Below are 18407 nucleotides of genomic sequence, written 5' to 3'. Positions count from 1 at the left end.
TCAATACGTTAACGGCCTGGAGTGATGGTGATGATCTGAATTGTCGAGGACCATCGAACTGGACCCTGCCAAGGTCTCGGTGTGCGTCCCTGTTGATCCTGCAGCGTACCGTGCACTGCATAGATTTTGACGCCCTGCCTGACGTGCAACCGCTCCCGGCCATCTTGCTACCGTTCTTGGTGCTGCAAAGGAGAAACAATGATTGCTGTCATCCCAGCACTTGGGTTGATGGAGGAGTGTCTGGCTCGATTGTGGCCGCTGGGGTTGTTGGTCAGTTACCTACGGTAAATTACCTTCCAGCGGCCGTGAGTGGGTCGCTGTTGGCCAGCCTTCGTGGGCCATCAGCCATTGCAAACAGCCAAGGCTCTTGCAAACCGGCCTGCGGGGAGCCTCAACCCCTCAAACCCTCGCCCTCTCAACTAACCGAACGTTTCGCGGTAATATTTCCAGGTTGCCTCTCGTGTAAATTGGTGTCGCACCCTCTCCTTCGCTTGATGATTCGATTTACCCCGTGTAAGTAAACAATCATGGTCTGCCAGCCCGGGAATCCCGTATCTCGCCGACGTGCGATGCACCGGGGTGCTCCTCTGCTCGCTCGTTCGTCGTTTGTACCCTGTCAGTTCCTCCGATGACCCGTCCGATAACCGTCGGACGCTGACTCTTCCCTGGGTCCCAACTGCCTGCTCCCTCTGCAGACATGCCCGAAACTGGAAACAAGCATCATGCTGCTTGTCCGATCTATCCTACCAGACATTCATGACACCGTCCCGACCCCGCCGACCCGAGACATGCGAGGAGTCGCTCCAAGTCCTAGTGTACGAATCCCACGACAGGCTCCTCCCGTTCCTGATCTCTCTCTCGACAGTTGGGGCGCTCGTCGTCGCGGTCTCGGCCTTCCCGCGCGTATACTGTGTAGCTTGGCAAAATGGAACAGCGAACGGTTTGGCTGTCCTGGCCACCCCGACGAGCTGCTTTCATTCGCCGAGAGGTGCAGCCCGGTGCTCGACGCCCCGCTCTCAGTCAACTGTGATCGCCGGCATCCCTGTCGTAGACAGGTATTCTACACTTACTAACCATGTCCAGCATCGCAGCATGCATGACGCAGATGTCCGTTCGATATCCGGGCCGCCAGATCTTTCCCATGGGCTGGCTATCCCCATATCGGCATCCCAAATGTCTACAAGTTTTTGCATCAAATATTCTCACCACTCGTGTGTGATCCCTTGCTGCGGTTGATTCCCTTCCGCGGCTCTCAGATTCTGGTTCGAAGAGTGTGACCGCTTTCTCACGCGCCTCGACTGCCCTTCCGGGCGAACATACTCGCTGCGAGGCCTGCGTTCCCAGCTTTCCCCCTACTTGACTCGCCATACTTCGACATCCGGCAGGACTCTGCACACATACTTCAGTCCATGCCAGCGTTTTCTGGGTTCTGAGCCCGGCGCTCCGGAAGACGGACGAGGCATGGCTCGCCAAGAGGGGGACGGGCGGCCGTCCAGCCGTGGACCAGACTCGACTTCGAAAGCTGCGGGCATGGACGGCGGGAAACCGAAAAGTACGGAGGAGAGTCAACCCGGATCGGCGGAGGAAAAGAAGCCCGGCCGAGTGGCCGCCCTCTTCACCAAATTGGGGCTCGATGCGCCCACCGTGTGCACCATGTTCAAGTAAGCTTCCTTGCGTCCTTCTTTTCGAGCCGCTGCGCACTGGCTAACAGCCATATCACCCTTTTATCAGAGGCTCTCTGCCTCCAACAATCGGCATCGCTATGTGTCACGCCCCAGTGGTGGCATCCTACTTCATCACCCTTGGCTATCTGGTCCCCGTCATCAGCGTGTTTGCCATGGCCATCATGCCCCGGGGCAAGTTCATGATGAATCTCTTGCTCAGCCTCCTGGCCGTCTGTTTTGGGTCGGCCGTGTCCATGCTCGCCCTCTGGTCCGCCGTGCAGGCTCGCCTCCACACCACCCCGGCAGGGACACCTCCCACTGCAACTCCGACATACAATTCGAGCCAGTCGGCCGTATGCGCCGTCTGGCTTTTTGCCAATATCTGGTTCGGCAACGTTGTGCGTGCCAAGTTGCCCGCCTTCAACCTACCCATCATTATTTACAGCATCCTCGTCAACGTGTCAGCCACGTTCGGCCCCATCATGACCACCAGTGCCGCGGCTCAGCTCTACATGCAAGAACTGCTGACTGCCATGCTGACCGCCCTCGCACTGGCTTTCGGCGTGAACCTTCTGGTGTTTCCCGTCAGCAGCCGGGTCGTGGTCTTCAAGGAGCTCGCCGACGCCATGGGCTTGCTAAGAAGATTGGTCGCGCTGCAAAAAGAGTACCTCTCCAGTCTCGAAACGGATGCCACCTTCAACGCCGCGACGCACACCGAGACCTTCCTAGCCAAGGGAGACGAAGAAACCGATGTCGGGCAAAAGAAGCCATCCTTGACGAAGGAGGCCGAAGCAGCGAAAGCCCTGGAGGAAACGGGGTCCAAATTGAGGGAGCTGGCAGGCAAATTGCATGCGGACCTGCCCTTCGCCAAACGCGACATTGCCTGGGGAAAGCTCGACGCCAAAGACCTCAGCGAGGTCTACACGCTGTTTCGCCACGTCTATATCCCCGTGTAGGTTCCCCTGGTCTCCCTGTCTCCCTTCCCCAGGAATCGGTCGCTGACTTGCGGCTGCCAGACTGGGCATGAACACAATTATCGACATCATTAAGCGTTTTTCGGAACGCTCCGACTGGGAGAACCCTGGTGGCATCCCTGACGAGACCGCTGATGAGAAGGACATTGAGAAGCGTGTATGGAATGAGGTCATGAAACAGGTACATGAGCCCTTCGAGATTCTGTCCAAGGCGGTTGATCACGGCCTCGAGCATGCCGCATTGTGCCTGGGGCTCGTCCCAAGACCCAAGAAGAGGTCCAACCCTTCCGACGCCGACGTCGAAGCAGGCGCGGAGCCTATGCCTGGAGACCCAGGATTTGCTAGCGTGCTGGATAATAGGGTCCAGGCGTTCTACTCGAGGAAGGGAGAGCTGCTGAGGAAGTGGGTTGAGGAAAGGGGCATCAACTTTGACGGAGGAGCCGCCGACCAGCCCTCCTTCCGGAGCGAGCGCGATCAGGTGCAGCTCTATATCATCGTCTACTTGGAAAACCTGATGCACGCCGCCGGCGAGGCCGTCCAGGACCTCGTCGATTTTGCCGATGAGAAGATCCAAGACGGGACCATGTCCAAACACCGGCTCATCACGCCCACCGTCAACCGCTTGCGCAAGTGGGTCAAGGCCGTCTTCAGCAGCGAGGATTCGTCCGCCGAACAGTCCCCCGACGCCATGGAAACTGGCGCCAACATTGTCGACTTCGGAGGCGGATACAACCGCAAGAGGGATCCTGAACATCTACCTCCCAAGACCGCGTGGGAGCGCTTTGGCAATGGTCTGCGGAAGATCCCCAAGTTCTTCGGGTCCGAAGAGTCCGCTTTCGGTTTCCGAGTGGCCTGCGCGACCATGACCATAGGGATCGCCGCCTTCCTGGAAAGCACCCAGCGCTTCTTCAGGGAGCAAAGGTTGGTCTGGGCCATGGTCATCGTATCTCTGAGTATGACTATGAGTAAGTGGTTTCCACACCGTTAACTTCCGGGGGGAGCAGCACTTAACCGTGGTTCACAGCTTCTGGGCAGTCCTTCTTCGGCTTCCTCTGCAGAATCGGTGGCACAATCATCGCCATGTGCCTCTCTCTCATCGTCTGGTACATCGTGGATGGCCACGTCCCCGGAGTCATCGTTCTCCTGTGGCTTTCCATCTTCATCAACTACTACTTTATTATCAAGTTCCCTCGTTTCCTCACTGCCATCCTGATCACCATCGTCACCCAGGTTCTGATCATCAGCTACGAGCTTCAAGTGCTCGCCATCGGCCGCGCCGCCGCAGAGCGGACCGGCCAGCCAGTCCACCCGTACGTTGCAGTCCGCGAGAGCGGGAGTTCTTCGTGCCTGCTTTGACTGACCGAAATTTGTTTCGTAGGACTTACTTGCTGGCCCCGTACCGCGTGGCCTGCGTGGCCGGAGGGAGCTTGATTGCTTTCATCTGGACCATTTTCCCATCGCCCCTGACCGATCGGACCTGGTTGCGGCGCGATTTATCGGCGACGCTTTATCTCCTGGCCAACTACTTCGGGGTCATCAGCTCCTCTCTTCGGTCGAACGTCCGTGGCACTGCAGGCGACATCAACATGCCTGGAAGCCCGGCGCATCATTTGCACAAGGTCAGCCGTAAGATCTACGGCAAGGTCATGATGTTAGTCTCATCCATGTCGCAACACTCCGAGTGGCAGAGATGGGAGCCCACCGTCGGTGGCAAGTTTCCGCGCGAGACATACCACGACATCATCACCCGAAGCACTCGCATCATGGCCTACTTAACTCTGATAAGCTACACGATCATGCACCCTACACGCGTGCGCCTGAGCGACGTGGCCGACAGGGGCGACCACGACGAGCGACACCCGAGACGCTCCGGCCTACGAGGCGCCTCTCTCTCCCTCCACACCCGCTCCCGCCACCCCTCCGCTTCCCCCACCAACCGCGAATGGCTCGGCGCCCTGGCCGATGTTCTCGACATCCTCAAACCCACGCACCACACCATCCTATCCACCCTCACGCTCCTGTCCAACTCGCTGCTCTCCGGCCAGAGCTTGCCGCCCTTCTTGCCCCTCCCGCGGCCGTACGAGATGACGCGCCAATTCATGCGCATGCGCCAGTCCGCGCTCGCGACCCCCGACCGGGCCACAGAAGACGTCGCTGACGGCGCGCCGATCACGATGGTCGACTCCCGCACCGGCCGCGCCGACGACTCCTGCCACCACCATCCCGATCCCGATCAGGGTGTCCGGCGGCGCCATGCCGTGGCCAACATCCTGGACCCCAGGAACGTCGGGCAGCCCGGGTACGCCGAGTTTGCGGTGCTCCAGGTGTGCACGACGCTGATCTGCGGCGACCTGGCCGGGTTGGTGAGAGCTGTGAGCGGGCTGGTCGGCGTGGTGGATTTCAGCTTCCGGCTAGGCGCAAGTTACTCGAGCTTGGATCTGCCCGCGGAGCGTGGGAAGCGAAAGGTGCATTAGACTTCGACATGGTGTTTGGGATGAGCTGGGGATCGAGAGGCACCGCGGGGCCCGCCTCGGCGTACTTGCTCTGCGTGAAGGTCGACCACAGCTGGCCGATGAAGGAGCGGTCGTCGCGGTGGTACATACAAGTCTCCCAGCAGCGGCTTGATGGCCTCGGTGACCTCCTCGGCCCCGTAGAAATGGATCCTTCTGTTGGCTGTGTCAGCATTCCGAGCGCACACCAGCTGCCCTTGCGCTGCTGGCTGCCGACGCCCGCCGAGATGTTGAACAGCAGGTACGGACATCTGCCAGCCCGCGAGCTGGTGGGCCAGCAACTTGGGGAGCTGCACAACGGGCACATCCTCGAACAGCTCCCGGTCCAGATACAGGTCCGCCAGCCTCCGCGTCTCGCGGTCTGCCTTGGTGGGCAGCACGAAGGCCATGTCCTTCTCCATGTGGCCAGTGGACCGGTGGTGGCGACGGTGCGAGAACTTCCAGCTGAAATACGGCACCAGCAGCGCCAAGTGCACCGTCCAGCCCGTCACGTCGTTCAGCCGCCGGTGGACCGAGCAGGCGCCGTGGCCGACCTCGTGCGCCAGGATCCAGATGCCCATGCAGACGAGGCCCTGGACATACCCAACACGACCCGGGCGGCGGCGCGCCAGGCGAAGTCCGGAATCTACGGGATGCAGGTCAGCGCGGCCCAGCCAATGGCCGTCGCCATGGCCACATCGCGGACGACATAGCCCATGGAGCGCCTACTCGAGGGGACAAAACAGCAGTCCGGGATGGTGTCCCGCATGGTTTGGATGTCGGGGTACTGCGGGCCGTTGGCGAGCTTGAGAGGTGCTCAGCTGGCCTCGCCATCGGCCTTTCGATTCCTGGTCGCCGTCGTTGTCGTTGTCGCCTTTGGGGGAGAGAGGAGGGGGAAACGCGAGGCGGCGGTTCAGCGCCGAGGGGTGGGGTGGTGAGAAATGGGGGGACAGAGAGGATGACTGTCCCGGCCAACGGACCTGGCGCTAACAAGTGAGCCGCATCCATGCTTGTCAGGCCCGGGCATAATTTTAAGACTGGACCCAGATCCCGAACCAGCCTCAGGAGGCGGCCATGGGGACTCACAAGTTACATAGTCGAGTGGTATGCTGGCTTCATCCCTCGTGTTTTGCGTGGATGGAGTCGGAGAATGAAATAGGTGGGAACAGCAGCAACTAGCTCCCTGGCTCACTATCGTATGCTGTGCTGGTATATGGAACAGTTAATGCCTCGCTCATCTTGTGAGACGCGGGAGAGATGATCACGTCAGTTTACAGGGCCCTCCTGGCCCCGCCTGTGAGACCCCAAACAACAGGCGGGAAACAAATCCACTGAAGGATCCATTCAAGGGTAGTTCGCCCTGGGTCGGTCACCTTAATAAGTGAACTTGTTCGTGCGATAATGTGTGCACGCTGTCCCAAACGCTTGTTCCCCAAGCGAGCGAGCTATGCTTCTTCATCTCTCCACGTCTCTCTTCTGCGCTCCTCCCCCCCGGTATACCTACTATATTTACTGTATTTTGTATCCCATCTCCTTTCTTACTTCAGGGGCTTCGGTACCTATTCTTTTCTCTCCCTCTTGCTGGGCGTCACCAACTGCAACGGAGGCCAGCCATGAGGTGGTTTCGAAACTCAGCTCATTTACATCAAGTGCCCGTGAATAAACCAGGTGCCTCCCTCTAGCATGTCGGCAACACCACACAGCTGCTCCGTTGCGGCAGATCAACAAGCGGAGCACACATACACAGTAAATCACCTACTACCAGCCATATGGCACCTCGTTCAACGTGGCGCAGGACGCAACGCACAGCTCAACTACTTTTCTCTTGCTCGTGGCCCACAATATACAACACAGCGACTTTTCGCCTCCAAGCACCCTTTTTCTCTGCTTGCCTCACAAGCAGAGTAGGACGGGACATGCTTCCAGGCTAGAGCCCATCCCGTCCAACCGAATCCCGAGTTCCCCCCCGTGCCCCGAGTGCTGAGCACCCATCAAGCGGTAGACAGAAAATCAACGTCATCTCCTCGTCCCACTTGCGGGACGTAAATCGAAAGTAGCCTGGCAAATCCCCGGTACTCCTGTTACGCCTCGTAACGTCGTCCCCAGTCCATTATAAAGCGCTCTCCTTGTGTCTCACCCGCCGATCTCCCCGATAACGTAGGTGGAAAAAGAAAATGCGGCGATCCCGTACCTGAGGGCCCATGACGAACGTCCTCGACCGAACAAGAACCATGCCAGGATACCAGATAGCTGTGATGTGCGAGAATTCCGCAACACAATTAGGGCACGCGAAGGGCTGTGCGAGAAAGAAACCGATAGGCAGGGTATCAATGTTTGTTGTAGAAAACATGACCGATGAATAGACTCCGAGTGTTGGGCTTACTCGGAGGGAAAGCCGGGGTGGCGCCAGAGGAAACCGGTCCCTGACCGCAGTGAAAATGAGAGGGCGTTTCCAGTAAGCATCCACGGCAGCCAAGAGCACGCCGGAGCCGTCAGCACTCAGTTGAGGGCCAGAATGGATCTCTCGGCGCGTGCACGCATCCGGTTCGCGTGGGTCTCGAGGCAGGACGTAATCAGGCGGGTCACTACACATCCGGTCAGCAAGCTGGGGGGAAACACTCAAGGCCCGAAGTGGTCGGCAAACTCACCAGGCCATACAGCGGCTTTGTCAAACATGTATGCCGTGACCCGCAGGAGCTTCGAGGCGTACCCCGCGCTGTCGTCCATCTGCAATCTGCTGTCCATGCCGGACACCGCGCCGTTGCCACCGCCACCCACACTGCCAGCCTGAACTGCGTCCATGTCCATCTTGGCTTGGGCACCGCGAATAATCTCATCGATTTTCCCCAGCAATTTCAAGTCCTCCTCTTCTAGCAGCATGATCGCCGGCACTTGCGAAAAATCAACATTGTCTCGGCCGATGATTCCGAGGTAGCGGCCGACACGGTCCTGGACGGTGGCGACCCACTCCGCTAGGACCTGGGCACAGTCGAAGACGCAGAGCGTCGCCTGCAGAGGTAGCTCACGGCTTGTCAAGTTGGCAAAGGCTACGCCGAGCTTGTCCGAGCCACAGAGGGACTCGGCCGCGAAAGAGGCCGCTTTCCGTAAATGCTTCTCCTTGCGCGACACCGATCGGTTGCCGGCAGTCTCAGCATGACTCAACATCGGCTGCTGGGTCAGGGCGGGATTGATGGTGCCGGAGAGCGTCAGCTCGGGAGAGGGAGAAGACTGCGTGGACGGGGAGTCGAGCGTAATGGACGTAGTCCCGGTGGCGATGGACGAGTCGGTAATGGCCGAGTCTGCGTTGGAGGAGGGCGAGGGCTCCGTGTGTTGGACAATCTCGCTGCCGTTTGCCAGCTCCTGGGCCATGCCGTCCCAGTCACGTAACCAGAACTTCTCCTTGGACCGCGAGAGGTTGACAAAAAGGCGAACATAAGCAAGATCGTGCAACGGGACGCAGTCAGCCGAGAGCGGCCCTGCGCCGTAGGGGTTCGGCCGTTCCGGGCTGTGCCGGGGATCGCTAGCCCAAACGCTGTGCCATGCCTGGAGCGCGGGCTCGATGTGGCGGTGCATCTTCTCGGTTTCCTCATTCGTCCAGACATTGCTGTGATGCCGTTGGCGCGTCTCCCAGATGTAGTTGTGGAGCGCATGGATCAGGATCAGACAGCCAAAGCTGCTCGTCTTCAGTTCGCTCTTGGGCGGGTCGTGTACATCGAGGCCCGCCAGGCCGAAAGGTGTGTGGACATCGGCGAATGGACGCTTCTGCTGTTTTTCGTTCGTCCGCAGCAGCTCCCCCAAAGCCTCATGGAATGTCACCCGGTTGTAGTTGGCTGCGCTAACTCCGCCTTTTTCACGGAAGGCGGCGGCGGTCTCGGCGGCGAAGAACTCTTCGTCGCAGGGGAGATCGAGCAGGATCTCCGAGTTCGTAAGGGCCGGGGTGTGGTTATACGCCAACACCAACAGGCTGGACAGGATGAAGACGGCGTAGAGGGTCCGCTTCCGCTCCTCCATGGTCTTCCAACGCAGCCACTCGGCCTGGTCGTCGGCATGCTCCCTCCCGTAACCGTTCCAAGCGCCGGCACCGTCCGCATCCAGCATCTCGACGTCCCTCGGTGCTGCTGGCTCGACGCGCACCGGCCGCAACAACTCCGCCCCGTGAGCAAGACTTACTAAGGCGGCAGCGTGGGTGGATGCTATCTCTCCGGACCGCTTGTCTCCGCAGTTATGGCCATACACGACATTCAGGAGCATCGCCTGAACCAACCACACGGGCGTCTCGACGGAGGATTCCTGCTGCTGTGAATTCTGGTCCGACAGGGGCGTGCGCCGGATGGATTCTGCCTTTCTTACGTTCGCCTTCCTCCTCTCGTCGAGATACAGCTGGATCATCTTTTTGGCCATCCCAAACAGCTCCATGGAAGCCTGGTGTTCCGACTCAAACAGGGCGCCAATGGCTGCCATAGAAAGAAGCAAGCACCCACTCCCACCAACGCCGCTATTTTGCCCGTTAGTCAACAGATGCGCAGGGGTCTCGAATGATAGCGTCGGTACGTGGACAAACGGCAGGTGGGGGTGGAAGTATCGCAGGTACGCGCCGACGTATCGCCGCAAGGCTGGGGTACTCGGTAGGGCGGTGGTTAGATCGGCGATGCCGCTGCTGCTGCTGCTGCTGCTGCTGCTCATGCCGCCGCCGTTGCCGGAGGCGGCGTTGGTAATGCTGGTGCTGGCGCTTGTGTGGGCGGCGGGTGGCGGCGACTGTGCGGTGGTGGGGGACATCGGCGTGGTGAAGGAGTATCTCCGCGACCCGAATTGGGACGCCTGAGAGGCCGACAGGGCACCTAGGATGGCATTTCTTGTTGAATCAGTGATTGTCGAGACGGGTAAGGTGCCATGATTACTACCATTCATCGAGGACGGCGTCTCCGGACCGGCACCGAAATTGAGCGTTTGGTTCAGATTCTGGCTGTTCAAGCCCGAGACGACGGTCGGGCTCAGGGAGCTGAGCGAGGGCGGAGGGGTCGAGAAGTAGCTGTCCCCCATGGTCTTGGCCGACGACGGCTGCGGGGACAAGGGCGCGCCGTTCAGGAGGTCAGGAAAGACGGAGCCACTCATGTCGAGAGAGAACGGGTTGGACATCTGCGGCGGGCCCATGATGGAGGACTGCCACATTGAGCTCGTCACGACCGAGGCGGTGTGATGGTTCGACCCGTCCACCATGACGTCGCTGATTCCGCTCTGGCTAGTGGTGCTAAGAGCGGAGGGTGAAGAGCCGTCCACGGCGGTCTCGGCCGGCCCGTTGTTGAAGGACATCTGGTGCTCGAAACCTGGCAGCCAGTCCAAGGTTTCGTCCAGCGACTGGCCGGCCGACATGTCGGGGAGACCATGGGGGAAAGGAGAGAGGGGATCCATAGCCATGGAAGGCGGCGAATCGTTGTAGTGAAGCGCATTAGGGTTGATGGTAGAGCCCGGGGAGGTGTTAAAGAACAGGCCGTCCAGCTCGAAATCGGTGCCGAAGGGCAATGGCGGGGCCGTTCTAAGTCCGCTCGAGAAGTCCATGCCGTGGATCCCATGCGTCTCCAGCTTGGGCAGACCGAGCGGCGCCCCGCGATGTGCCAGGGCCGCAGCCATACCAAAGGCTTCAAGGCCGTGTGTCGGCAGGCCGACCAGACTTGGATGGCGGCTGTGGGTAGGGGGCATCCGCGAAACCTGCGCATTGGCGGCAGCAATCATCTGCATGGCCGCACCGTCGACGTGGCTAATTGTATTCGCCCTGGGCCTCATGGAGGCGGCATTGGTGCCGGCAGCGGGAGCATTGGAGCCCACAATGCTGTTCTTCCGCACTCGGCTGCCGCCCGGCGTCGCCCCGCTGGCGCTCTCTCGGCGATTGCGAGGGCGGGACGACGGGGTGGTCGTCTGGTGCAGCTTCTGCTGGTGCCGCAAGAGCAGATCACGGCGGGCAAAGCATCGCGCACACTCGGGACACTCGAATGGCTTCTCCTTAGTGTGGGATCGCTCATGGCGTTTCAAATGCTCCAGCCGGGCGAAGGAGCGCTGGCAGGTCCCGCAGACGTGGGGCCGGGGTTTGTCCGTCTTGGGCGGAGGGAAGGGGGCGGCGGCGGCGGCGCTGGCGGCGGCGGGAGTTTTGGTATTGACCATGATCGTGGAGGCTTGCGCATTGGAACAGCACACTTGGTCAGCCAAGGCTCCGGCGCTCCGCGCGGGAAACGAAGCGATTGCCATGCAACGGCGCGGGCAGGCTTGGGGGAGGTGCAGATTAAAGGGGTGCGGAGGAGACGATGCTGCATTCTGCAACAAAACTTACCGGCTTCATCGCCAGCGGGCGCCGGTGCGCCCGCAGTCGAGGGAGAGGACGAATCCGACATGGCAGGCACAGCGTCGACCTTGCCCTCGGCCTCGCTTGACACTGTCATTGTCCTGGAAAGCGGGATTTCTGGCGTTGCGGGCTGACTTTGTGTGCGTGCGTGTGTGGTGGGACGTAGGGCGCGCGCTCGTCAACAGACCACAGCACGATCAGGCAGGAGAGTGGAGGTAGGGTCGGCAGAAGGCAGCGACAACGGCGGGCGGGCGGGTGGCCGGGTGGGCAGCGGAAGCGGTGGGGAGCAGAAGCTATCGGAGAGGCAGAGGCGGGGAGGGGCTCGACAGCGAGGTCGACAGACGCATGCTATTCCGACGCAATTGCTAGGTATTATTCTTGCGCTCGCTGTTCTTGCTGCAAAATCGCTCCTTGCTTTCCAAACGCTCAGAGCGACGACCGCATCGTGGTGTTGGTGTGTTGCAAAGAGCAAGGAGGGCTGGGCCCCGCGAGATACCTAGGTCGGTAGCGAAGCTAAGGCAGGCTGGCTGCTGGGCTGTTCGGTGGAGGCGGGAACGAGCGGGCCACACCTCAAGGCGGCGCACACACACAAGTGGAAGAGATGGAAACCAGTCCACAACCCCTGGGGGCCCTGGCTGCACGGGATGGCGAAATTGGGGCAAGGCCCAGCGCGGCGGCTAGCATTAGCCGGGAAACAGAAGGACAGTGTCATCTTTGCATACGGCACTGTACTAGCTACACTAGCGAGGTGTGGGCGGAACCTGGATGCCCAGGCCCGGCCACTGCAGTGCGTGCACTAACCTGGAATAAGTGTAGTGCATGGAGTGTACTTTCCGCACCTGTCCAGGCCATACCGGAGAAGGTCAAGTCGCCGCGTGGGTCCGCAACGCGCACCACTGTCGTGGATCTCTCACGGACCATTTACTTGGTATACGTACCGGCGGTTAATTACCAAAGTCCGACCGCCTGCTCATTTTCTTTTATCTTATCCAGAGTTGACAATAGGTCCTGTGTTGGCAGTATACCGCCCGGAAGAGAAATGGTTTTGGTGCATGCTGGAGCCAGTGTCTGAGAGTCAGAGCGCTGTGATCGGTGTAATCATGAAATGCACATGTAAATACCAACAGTATCCGGTACTCCGTAAGGTAAGGGACCTCCGTGAAAGTTGGAGGCACAAGCAGATCTCTCCCATATACGGATAGTCTATTCCGTAGGTACTTGAGGAACGCACCAAGCTGGTCAACTTGCGCACGACCTTTCTGGGACCTGCTCTGTGAAGAAAGCAGGACGCACCATGGATGGAATCTGACTTGGAAGCAAGTAAACGTGTAAAGCAGCCACGTTCTACACAGTACCTAATTTCCATTTACTTCTCACTTACTCTGCATCCCGCGGCCCATGCGATGTGACCTGAGCTAGTCGACCTGCCAGGAAGTGTCATGCCGGACGATGGTGCTCAGCACAAAGCATTCCACTTACAAGGGCACTAGTTGTAATGCTGGGCAAAGAGCCTCTGGCTCAGAATGAACCAGCCTCGAGATTTCGAATGTTGACGTTACAGTTGCGCCGTATCATTCAAGTCGACCACTGGCTAGTGGCAACTTGATCCCTCCGTGGCTCGTTTCCAACCTTGAAGTAATTACTAGTATGGACTCCCGTTCCACTTCAGCCGTTGTGCATGCAGCTCGCTGGTTTCGAGCGAACGGCTCCCCCCTGAAGAGCAGCCGATCGTTGCGAGCCTTCGTTGCCATGCATCAGAGCATGGAACCAAGCACTGCACAGCGGTGCGGCAGCTTTCCGTCCGCCTGATTGCTCGGGTCCAGGGTCCAGCTATCCTCGTCGTGGACTAGTTTGCCCCACTGGGCCCACACAAGGCCGTCCTCCACAGTGTCCAAGGGAAGACACATACATGCCATCCGATAGAACGGGCTCGGCTCGGCGTTGGGCCGCCCACTGAGCAGCTCCCTCGGACAATCACCAGACGAAGCCCGAAGGCATTAAAACCACCAGTGTCAGGATGGGTGGGCAGATAGCACATTGCCAAGTGATTCATCGTGATCAGTTGCTTATGTCTCGACATATACCGCTAATTCCTACCGATGGCCAGCTTGCAGCGACTTCTGGCGGCTCCCCGTCTCCGGCAACGTGGGGAAGTGACCGGGAAAACCATTGATCCCTGTTGCCTCTCGGCGGCCGGAAAGGATCAGGGACTAGTCGCGCGAGAGACCAGAGCCTGTCAGCCGCCTGCTTCCCCTGCCACTCAATACCCGGCCTCAGGTTGTCCGGCTCCGTGTCGGTGGCAGACGTGTGAATATGCATCGAATTACAGCACTCCAGCGCATGGCAATCATTGGTGAGCCTTCCGCTGTGCTGTTCACAGATCCCGTGTAACAGGGGCGAGTCGGGTTTGGTGCTTGATGTCGGGGAGAATTCCCATCCAGAAGCCGGATAAGAGTGCGTTTCCTGCCTACAAAAAAGTGACTGTGACTGCCTTAGCTAGTGTACAGTACTGTGCAGCGTGGCTTTTCTATTACCCAAGGGCCAAAGGAAAAGTGGGTATTTTCGTAGCCCTCTCTTCTTCCAGAAGAGAGGGGCATAAAATTGCTGGACACCCCAAAAAAACCGGACACCTCCGTACCCATTTTTATATATGATCGCGTCCTAGCACAAAGTATCGTAATTCGTAACCGCATCAATTCGACTACCCTACAAATACGTAGGATAGCTCAAAAAGCTTAAAAACGTAATAAAATTCGATCTAGATCAAATTGAAATATACTTATATAATATATAGCCAGCTTACGTGCCCTGACTATACACCCCGACTACTCCCTTGACTATACGCCTTTGACTGCTACCTACTTATTGTAAGGCGGCTAAACCTATAGATATTAGCTCGCTATTACTATCTAGGTGTATCTGTATATATAGCGAACTATTACGATCCTCCCTAGCTGTAGATTCTTAGTGTTGAGCTTCCTACGCTACGTACCTCCTCGCCTTACGTACCTACCACTTTGTAATAAGCTTATTGATCCTATTGTAGGCCGGTTAGCGAGCGTCTTCGCCGTTGTAAGTGCTTCTATATAGTAGAGGCGAATCAGTATTATCGTTGGCATTATCGTCGATATTATCGTCGTTAGATTACATCTAGGAGAGGCTATCATCTTTGTCGGTAAGTAGCTCCTATTTATTACCTACCTGAATATTGCGTTGCGTTAGCTCTAGCTCTAGTACTAGGAAATTGTATAGTAGTCGCTCTAGCCTATAGGTATTCGGTTCTTCGTCTATTGTATCGATAAAGAAAAAGGGCTTAGATAAAGGATCTTCGTTATACTATATATTAAAGATTGAACGGTCGTTGGGATTAAGAGGTATAATGTCGTTGGTCTAGCTAGTCTTTTCAAGGAATTCTTCGAAGGTTGCTATCTATAGGCGGCTATTGCCTATAACCTTGTTGCTTAGTATCTTTTTCTATTCTATCTACTCCTTTTTAAGCTCCTTTTCCCTAGTATATACAATGTTCTTCACTGCTTTATAAGATTCCTTAGTAATAGCCTCTATATACCTTTGATTGTAAGTAGCCTATATATAGTAGATATCTTCGATAGATACGCTAGTAATAACAGTGCTAAATAGCTAGACTAAACGCCCCCTAGCTCGCTTTACAGTATACGATATTAGCCATTGTTTATTGTCGGCTATAAATATAGTAAGGTACTTCTATATAAACTAACCTTCTTATATTGTAGTAGCGATATCTATAATATAACAATGTATTAGGGAGCTAAATATATTGTTATACTTGGTTTAGAGGCGTTCAACGCCTTTAGTAGCCAACTCTTAGCGATCCTACTTTAGAAGCAACGAAGGATATACTACGCTATTAGCCTAGAGGTCAGCATCTTCGAGCTTAGCGATATAGATAGTATAATTTAATAGCTATATCCCTAACCTTATAAAGCTAGAGATAATCCTATTCTTTGTAAAGCCTTTATTAACGATTTACTAGTTGTATATTAGAACTAGTAATAGATTTGGCTCTAGGCAAAGCAACGAACTTAGAGGTTCTCAACGAACTATATATATATAAAGGTTAGCTCGCCCTAGCGAACTACCTAGCGAAGGTATATTTGATATACCTTCTTAATATATTGGAATATACCTATATCTATTAGCTATATCTTATACAATGAATACGATAGTAAAAACTCGATAATAATGTTGTATATAAAGTAGTATTTGTAGATATCCAACGTATAGTGCCCTAAGAAGCTATCTATCACTAATAGGCAGTAGATACAATCCTTAGGGTATATATTATTCTACTTAGATTCTATAATATTGTTAAGGCTCTAGAAGCTATATACGCTATAGCTAAACTACTCTTCGAATATAAGCTTATATATTTAAACGACAGGATAATATTGGAAGAAGTGCCTATTAAAGTACTAGATCTAGTCGGCTATAATATTGTAGTTACTAAACGCTATTTCTAAGGCGTTGAACTATATTTCGCTATCGAGGCTATCTGTAACGTGCTGGCCTTGTGGCGTTCTACAGACAAGCGCACGATGTTCTATTCAACTACCTTAAGGAAAGGAAAAGGAGAAGTACAGGCTACGGTCCTCGTACACAGAGTTTTCAAGGGCTCGCGGAGTAGGTTCGGGCCAACGTTATTCTGGGCACGAGGCGGGCCCGCCACAGGTCCGCCCCAGGGCCGCCACAGATCCTAGGCGTAGCCCCCATATACCTAGCCCAGGTACAGCCCGGTCTATAATATACCCCCCCCGCCCCGCTAGGCGGTCGAGTTGGGGTATATACGACGCCGTATTGAGCATCGGCGTAGTCGAGTTCAGGGTAGTTGCCCGCTAAGGTCTTACTATTCGTAGCCGTCCTGCTACCTAGGCGTAAGTTGTTTGTTTACATCGCCCTAGCAAGCCGTTGATTGGCCCCCTCCTCTCTTTATACGTTTATACAGAGCAACTACGCCGTATTAGGTATATCTACTAATTGTATACGATTCGACCCTACTTGTCGCCATTAAAAGCCCCTCTTTTTATATAACCCAACTTTCTTACGTTTCCCTCCTATACTCAATGTATATATCCCCCTCCTCTCTTATAATCTAGTTTCTTCCCTCTTTATATACTAACAACGTCCCTCTATCCCACCTTATATATATTCCCCTCTTTCTATATTCTCTCTATATATCTATCTATATCCTCGAGCATACTATTCATTTCTACCTTAGCTCTAGCCAAAGTCTTTTCGTCCCTTGCCCTAATAGCGATATAGTTCCTAAAACTCGCCTATTACGTTTATATATAGGATCGTTAAAATGTTAGTCGCTATTACCGCTCTTAGAGGTAGGGGCGTAGGCCACTATCCTAGCGGCGATAATAACGAAGACTATAACGTGAGTGCCTCTAGGATGATCTCGTTATAGACTTGAGTCGCTCGCTAACTACGATATTATAGAATCGAAATAATCGCTAGAAGAATAATAAGCTATCGATCGGTAGGTTCGTTGTCAAGGGAGACTTCGACAACAAAGAAAACGAACTACTCCCCGACAAGGGAGAGTTCTATATACAATACGTCGCTTACCTCCTTAGTAGCACTAAGGTCGAATATACCCCTAGCTACGGCAAATCCTATAAGGAATATCGTAAGGCCTATACAATATATAAATAGGACTCTACGTTATAGGCAATAAACCTCCGCCTTTGGTCTAGTCTAAAGAAAATTCTCAAAGTATATAATATAGGCTAGGCTATCGAGACCCCCGCCTAGAAGAAGACAAGCTTATAGCCCGCCTACTATATAGTCTTTAAGTATAAATTCCAGAAACTAGCTTAGTCTTTCTAGACTACTTTTAACAACGTATAGGCGTACTATGTCCCTACTTAGCTAGCACTACTTCCCTTATCCACTATCGAGCGGACCCCAACTCGTACTATCCCTTAGACCCTAGTTACTTCCCCTACTACGCTAAGCCGCTATAGGGCCCTAGTGCCCTACAATCTACCCACTTCCTCCCTAGATGCCTCTACTTAGCTAGCTATCTACTTAACTTATCGCCTAATAAATAATAAGGAAGCCTACTAATGTAAAATACACTATCTAGTCGACGCTATTACAACCATTGTTAACATTAACAACTATCTCGTCGACTATATTTTAAGTTCGCTATAGTCTAGCCCCTCTTTGTAGAGCGGCTATAGTTCGACTCTCGCTAGGCGCGACATTGCCCTAGTCCTTTTTACCCTATGTCCCTAGCGCTATTCGTCTTCGCCTACTAAGGACCTTATATATATTCGCTACAAATATACTAATCCTCTTCCCTAGACCCCTAGCGGGTCCAATAGGTAGCCGATTATAGAGGTGCTCTCGTCGCTAGATAAGGGTACCGTATATTCGCCTACTAGCAACCTAGTGTTATCTAAAGACAAAGAGGCTATAGAGTAGGGCTAGAGACGGCCCTATCTCCTATCGTAGCCCTATCCCCGTTTTATCCTACGCCTCGACCCTCTATCGAACCAACCTATCGACTAGAGTAGTTATAGCAATTTTAATATCTGCCCCTGTCCTACCTCAGAGATCCTAGAGTAGGTTATATATTGGCCATCAACCTCGCCTCCTATTAGCTTACGCCTAGATATCCTATAGTACTATAGGGTTGACGCTAGGGTAAGGCTAAAGGACTACCCACATTTAAGGAAGTAGACTTAGTTAGCGCGTCGGGATTTCCCTATACCTATATTTCTTTTATCGTCTTTTCGTAATAAGGCTATAGCTAAACGTATTAGGGTGACTATACGCCTAGTGGTACTACTAAGCTATATTCGTTTTATCGTTGTCGTTTCTTATAGAGTAGTCTATATATGAATATTACATTTTCCCTTCCTCCTCTAGTTCGACGCTAGCCCATCGTTGTATTATA

The 18407-nt window shown here is 54.9% G+C and overlaps 3 protein-coding genes across 3 annotated transcripts; 1 reads left to right on the top strand and 2 right to left on the bottom strand.

Annotated features, from left to right (window-relative positions):
* The first annotated feature begins 1034 nt into the window (after positions 1 to 1034).
* On the top strand, positions 1035 to 5324 carry THITE_2120335 (uncharacterized protein). Its single transcript, XM_003655945.1, has 5 exons — positions 1035 to 1661; positions 1732 to 2616; positions 2681 to 3603; positions 3663 to 3948; positions 4017 to 5324. The coding sequence occupies exons 1-5, from the start codon at positions 1462 to 1464 to the stop codon at positions 5110 to 5112; spliced, it is 3390 nt and encodes a 1129-aa protein (XP_003655993.1). The 5' UTR covers positions 1035 to 1461; the 3' UTR covers positions 5113 to 5324.
* Positions 5317 to 6297, bottom strand: THITE_2096870 (uncharacterized protein; the record flags this gene model as incomplete). Its single annotated transcript, XM_003655944.1, has 3 exons — positions 5857 to 6297; positions 5398 to 5773; positions 5317 to 5344 (listed from the first exon to the last, which is right to left on the bottom strand). Exons 1-3 carry the CDS (start codon positions 5894 to 5896, stop codon positions 5317 to 5319), a joined length of 444 nt encoding a protein of 147 aa, XP_003655992.1. The 5' UTR covers positions 5897 to 6297.
* Positions 6298 to 7618: 1321 nt separating this feature from the next.
* On the bottom strand, positions 7619 to 11442 carry THITE_2120332 (uncharacterized protein). The gene has a single exon (XM_003655943.1). The coding sequence runs from the start codon at positions 11281 to 11283 to the stop codon at positions 7747 to 7749; it is 3537 nt and encodes a 1178-aa protein (XP_003655991.1). The 5' UTR covers positions 11284 to 11442; the 3' UTR covers positions 7619 to 7746.
* Positions 11443 to 18407: the final 6965 nt, after the last annotated feature.

Source organism: Thermothielavioides terrestris, chromosome 4 (assembly GCF_000226115.1).
Source record: "Thermothielavioides terrestris NRRL 8126 chromosome 4, complete sequence".
NCBI lineage: Eukaryota > Fungi > Ascomycota > Sordariomycetes > Sordariales > Chaetomiaceae > Thermothielavioides > Thermothielavioides terrestris.
Note: the sequence above shows the minus strand (reverse complement) of the source record. Positions and strands in the feature narration are given on the sequence as shown.

Excerpts from the sequence above, each read along its gene's own strand:
- THITE_2120335 (XM_003655945.1), top strand. The coding sequence starts at position 1,462 with ATGGCTCGCCAAGAGGGGGACGGGCGGCCGTCCAGCCGTGGACCAGAC. Across the intron at positions 2,617-2,680 it reads CGCCACGTCTATATCCCCGT|ACTGGGCATGAACACAATTA; the intron begins GTAGGTTCCCCT and ends TGCGGCTGCCAG. Across the intron at positions 3,604-3,662 it reads ATCTCTGAGTATGACTATGA|CTTCTGGGCAGTCCTTCTTC; the intron begins GTAAGTGGTTTC and ends CGTGGTTCACAG.
- THITE_2120332 (XM_003655943.1), bottom strand. The coding sequence starts at position 11,283 with ATGGTCAATACCAAAACTCCCGCCGCCGCCAGCGCCGCCGCCGCCGCC.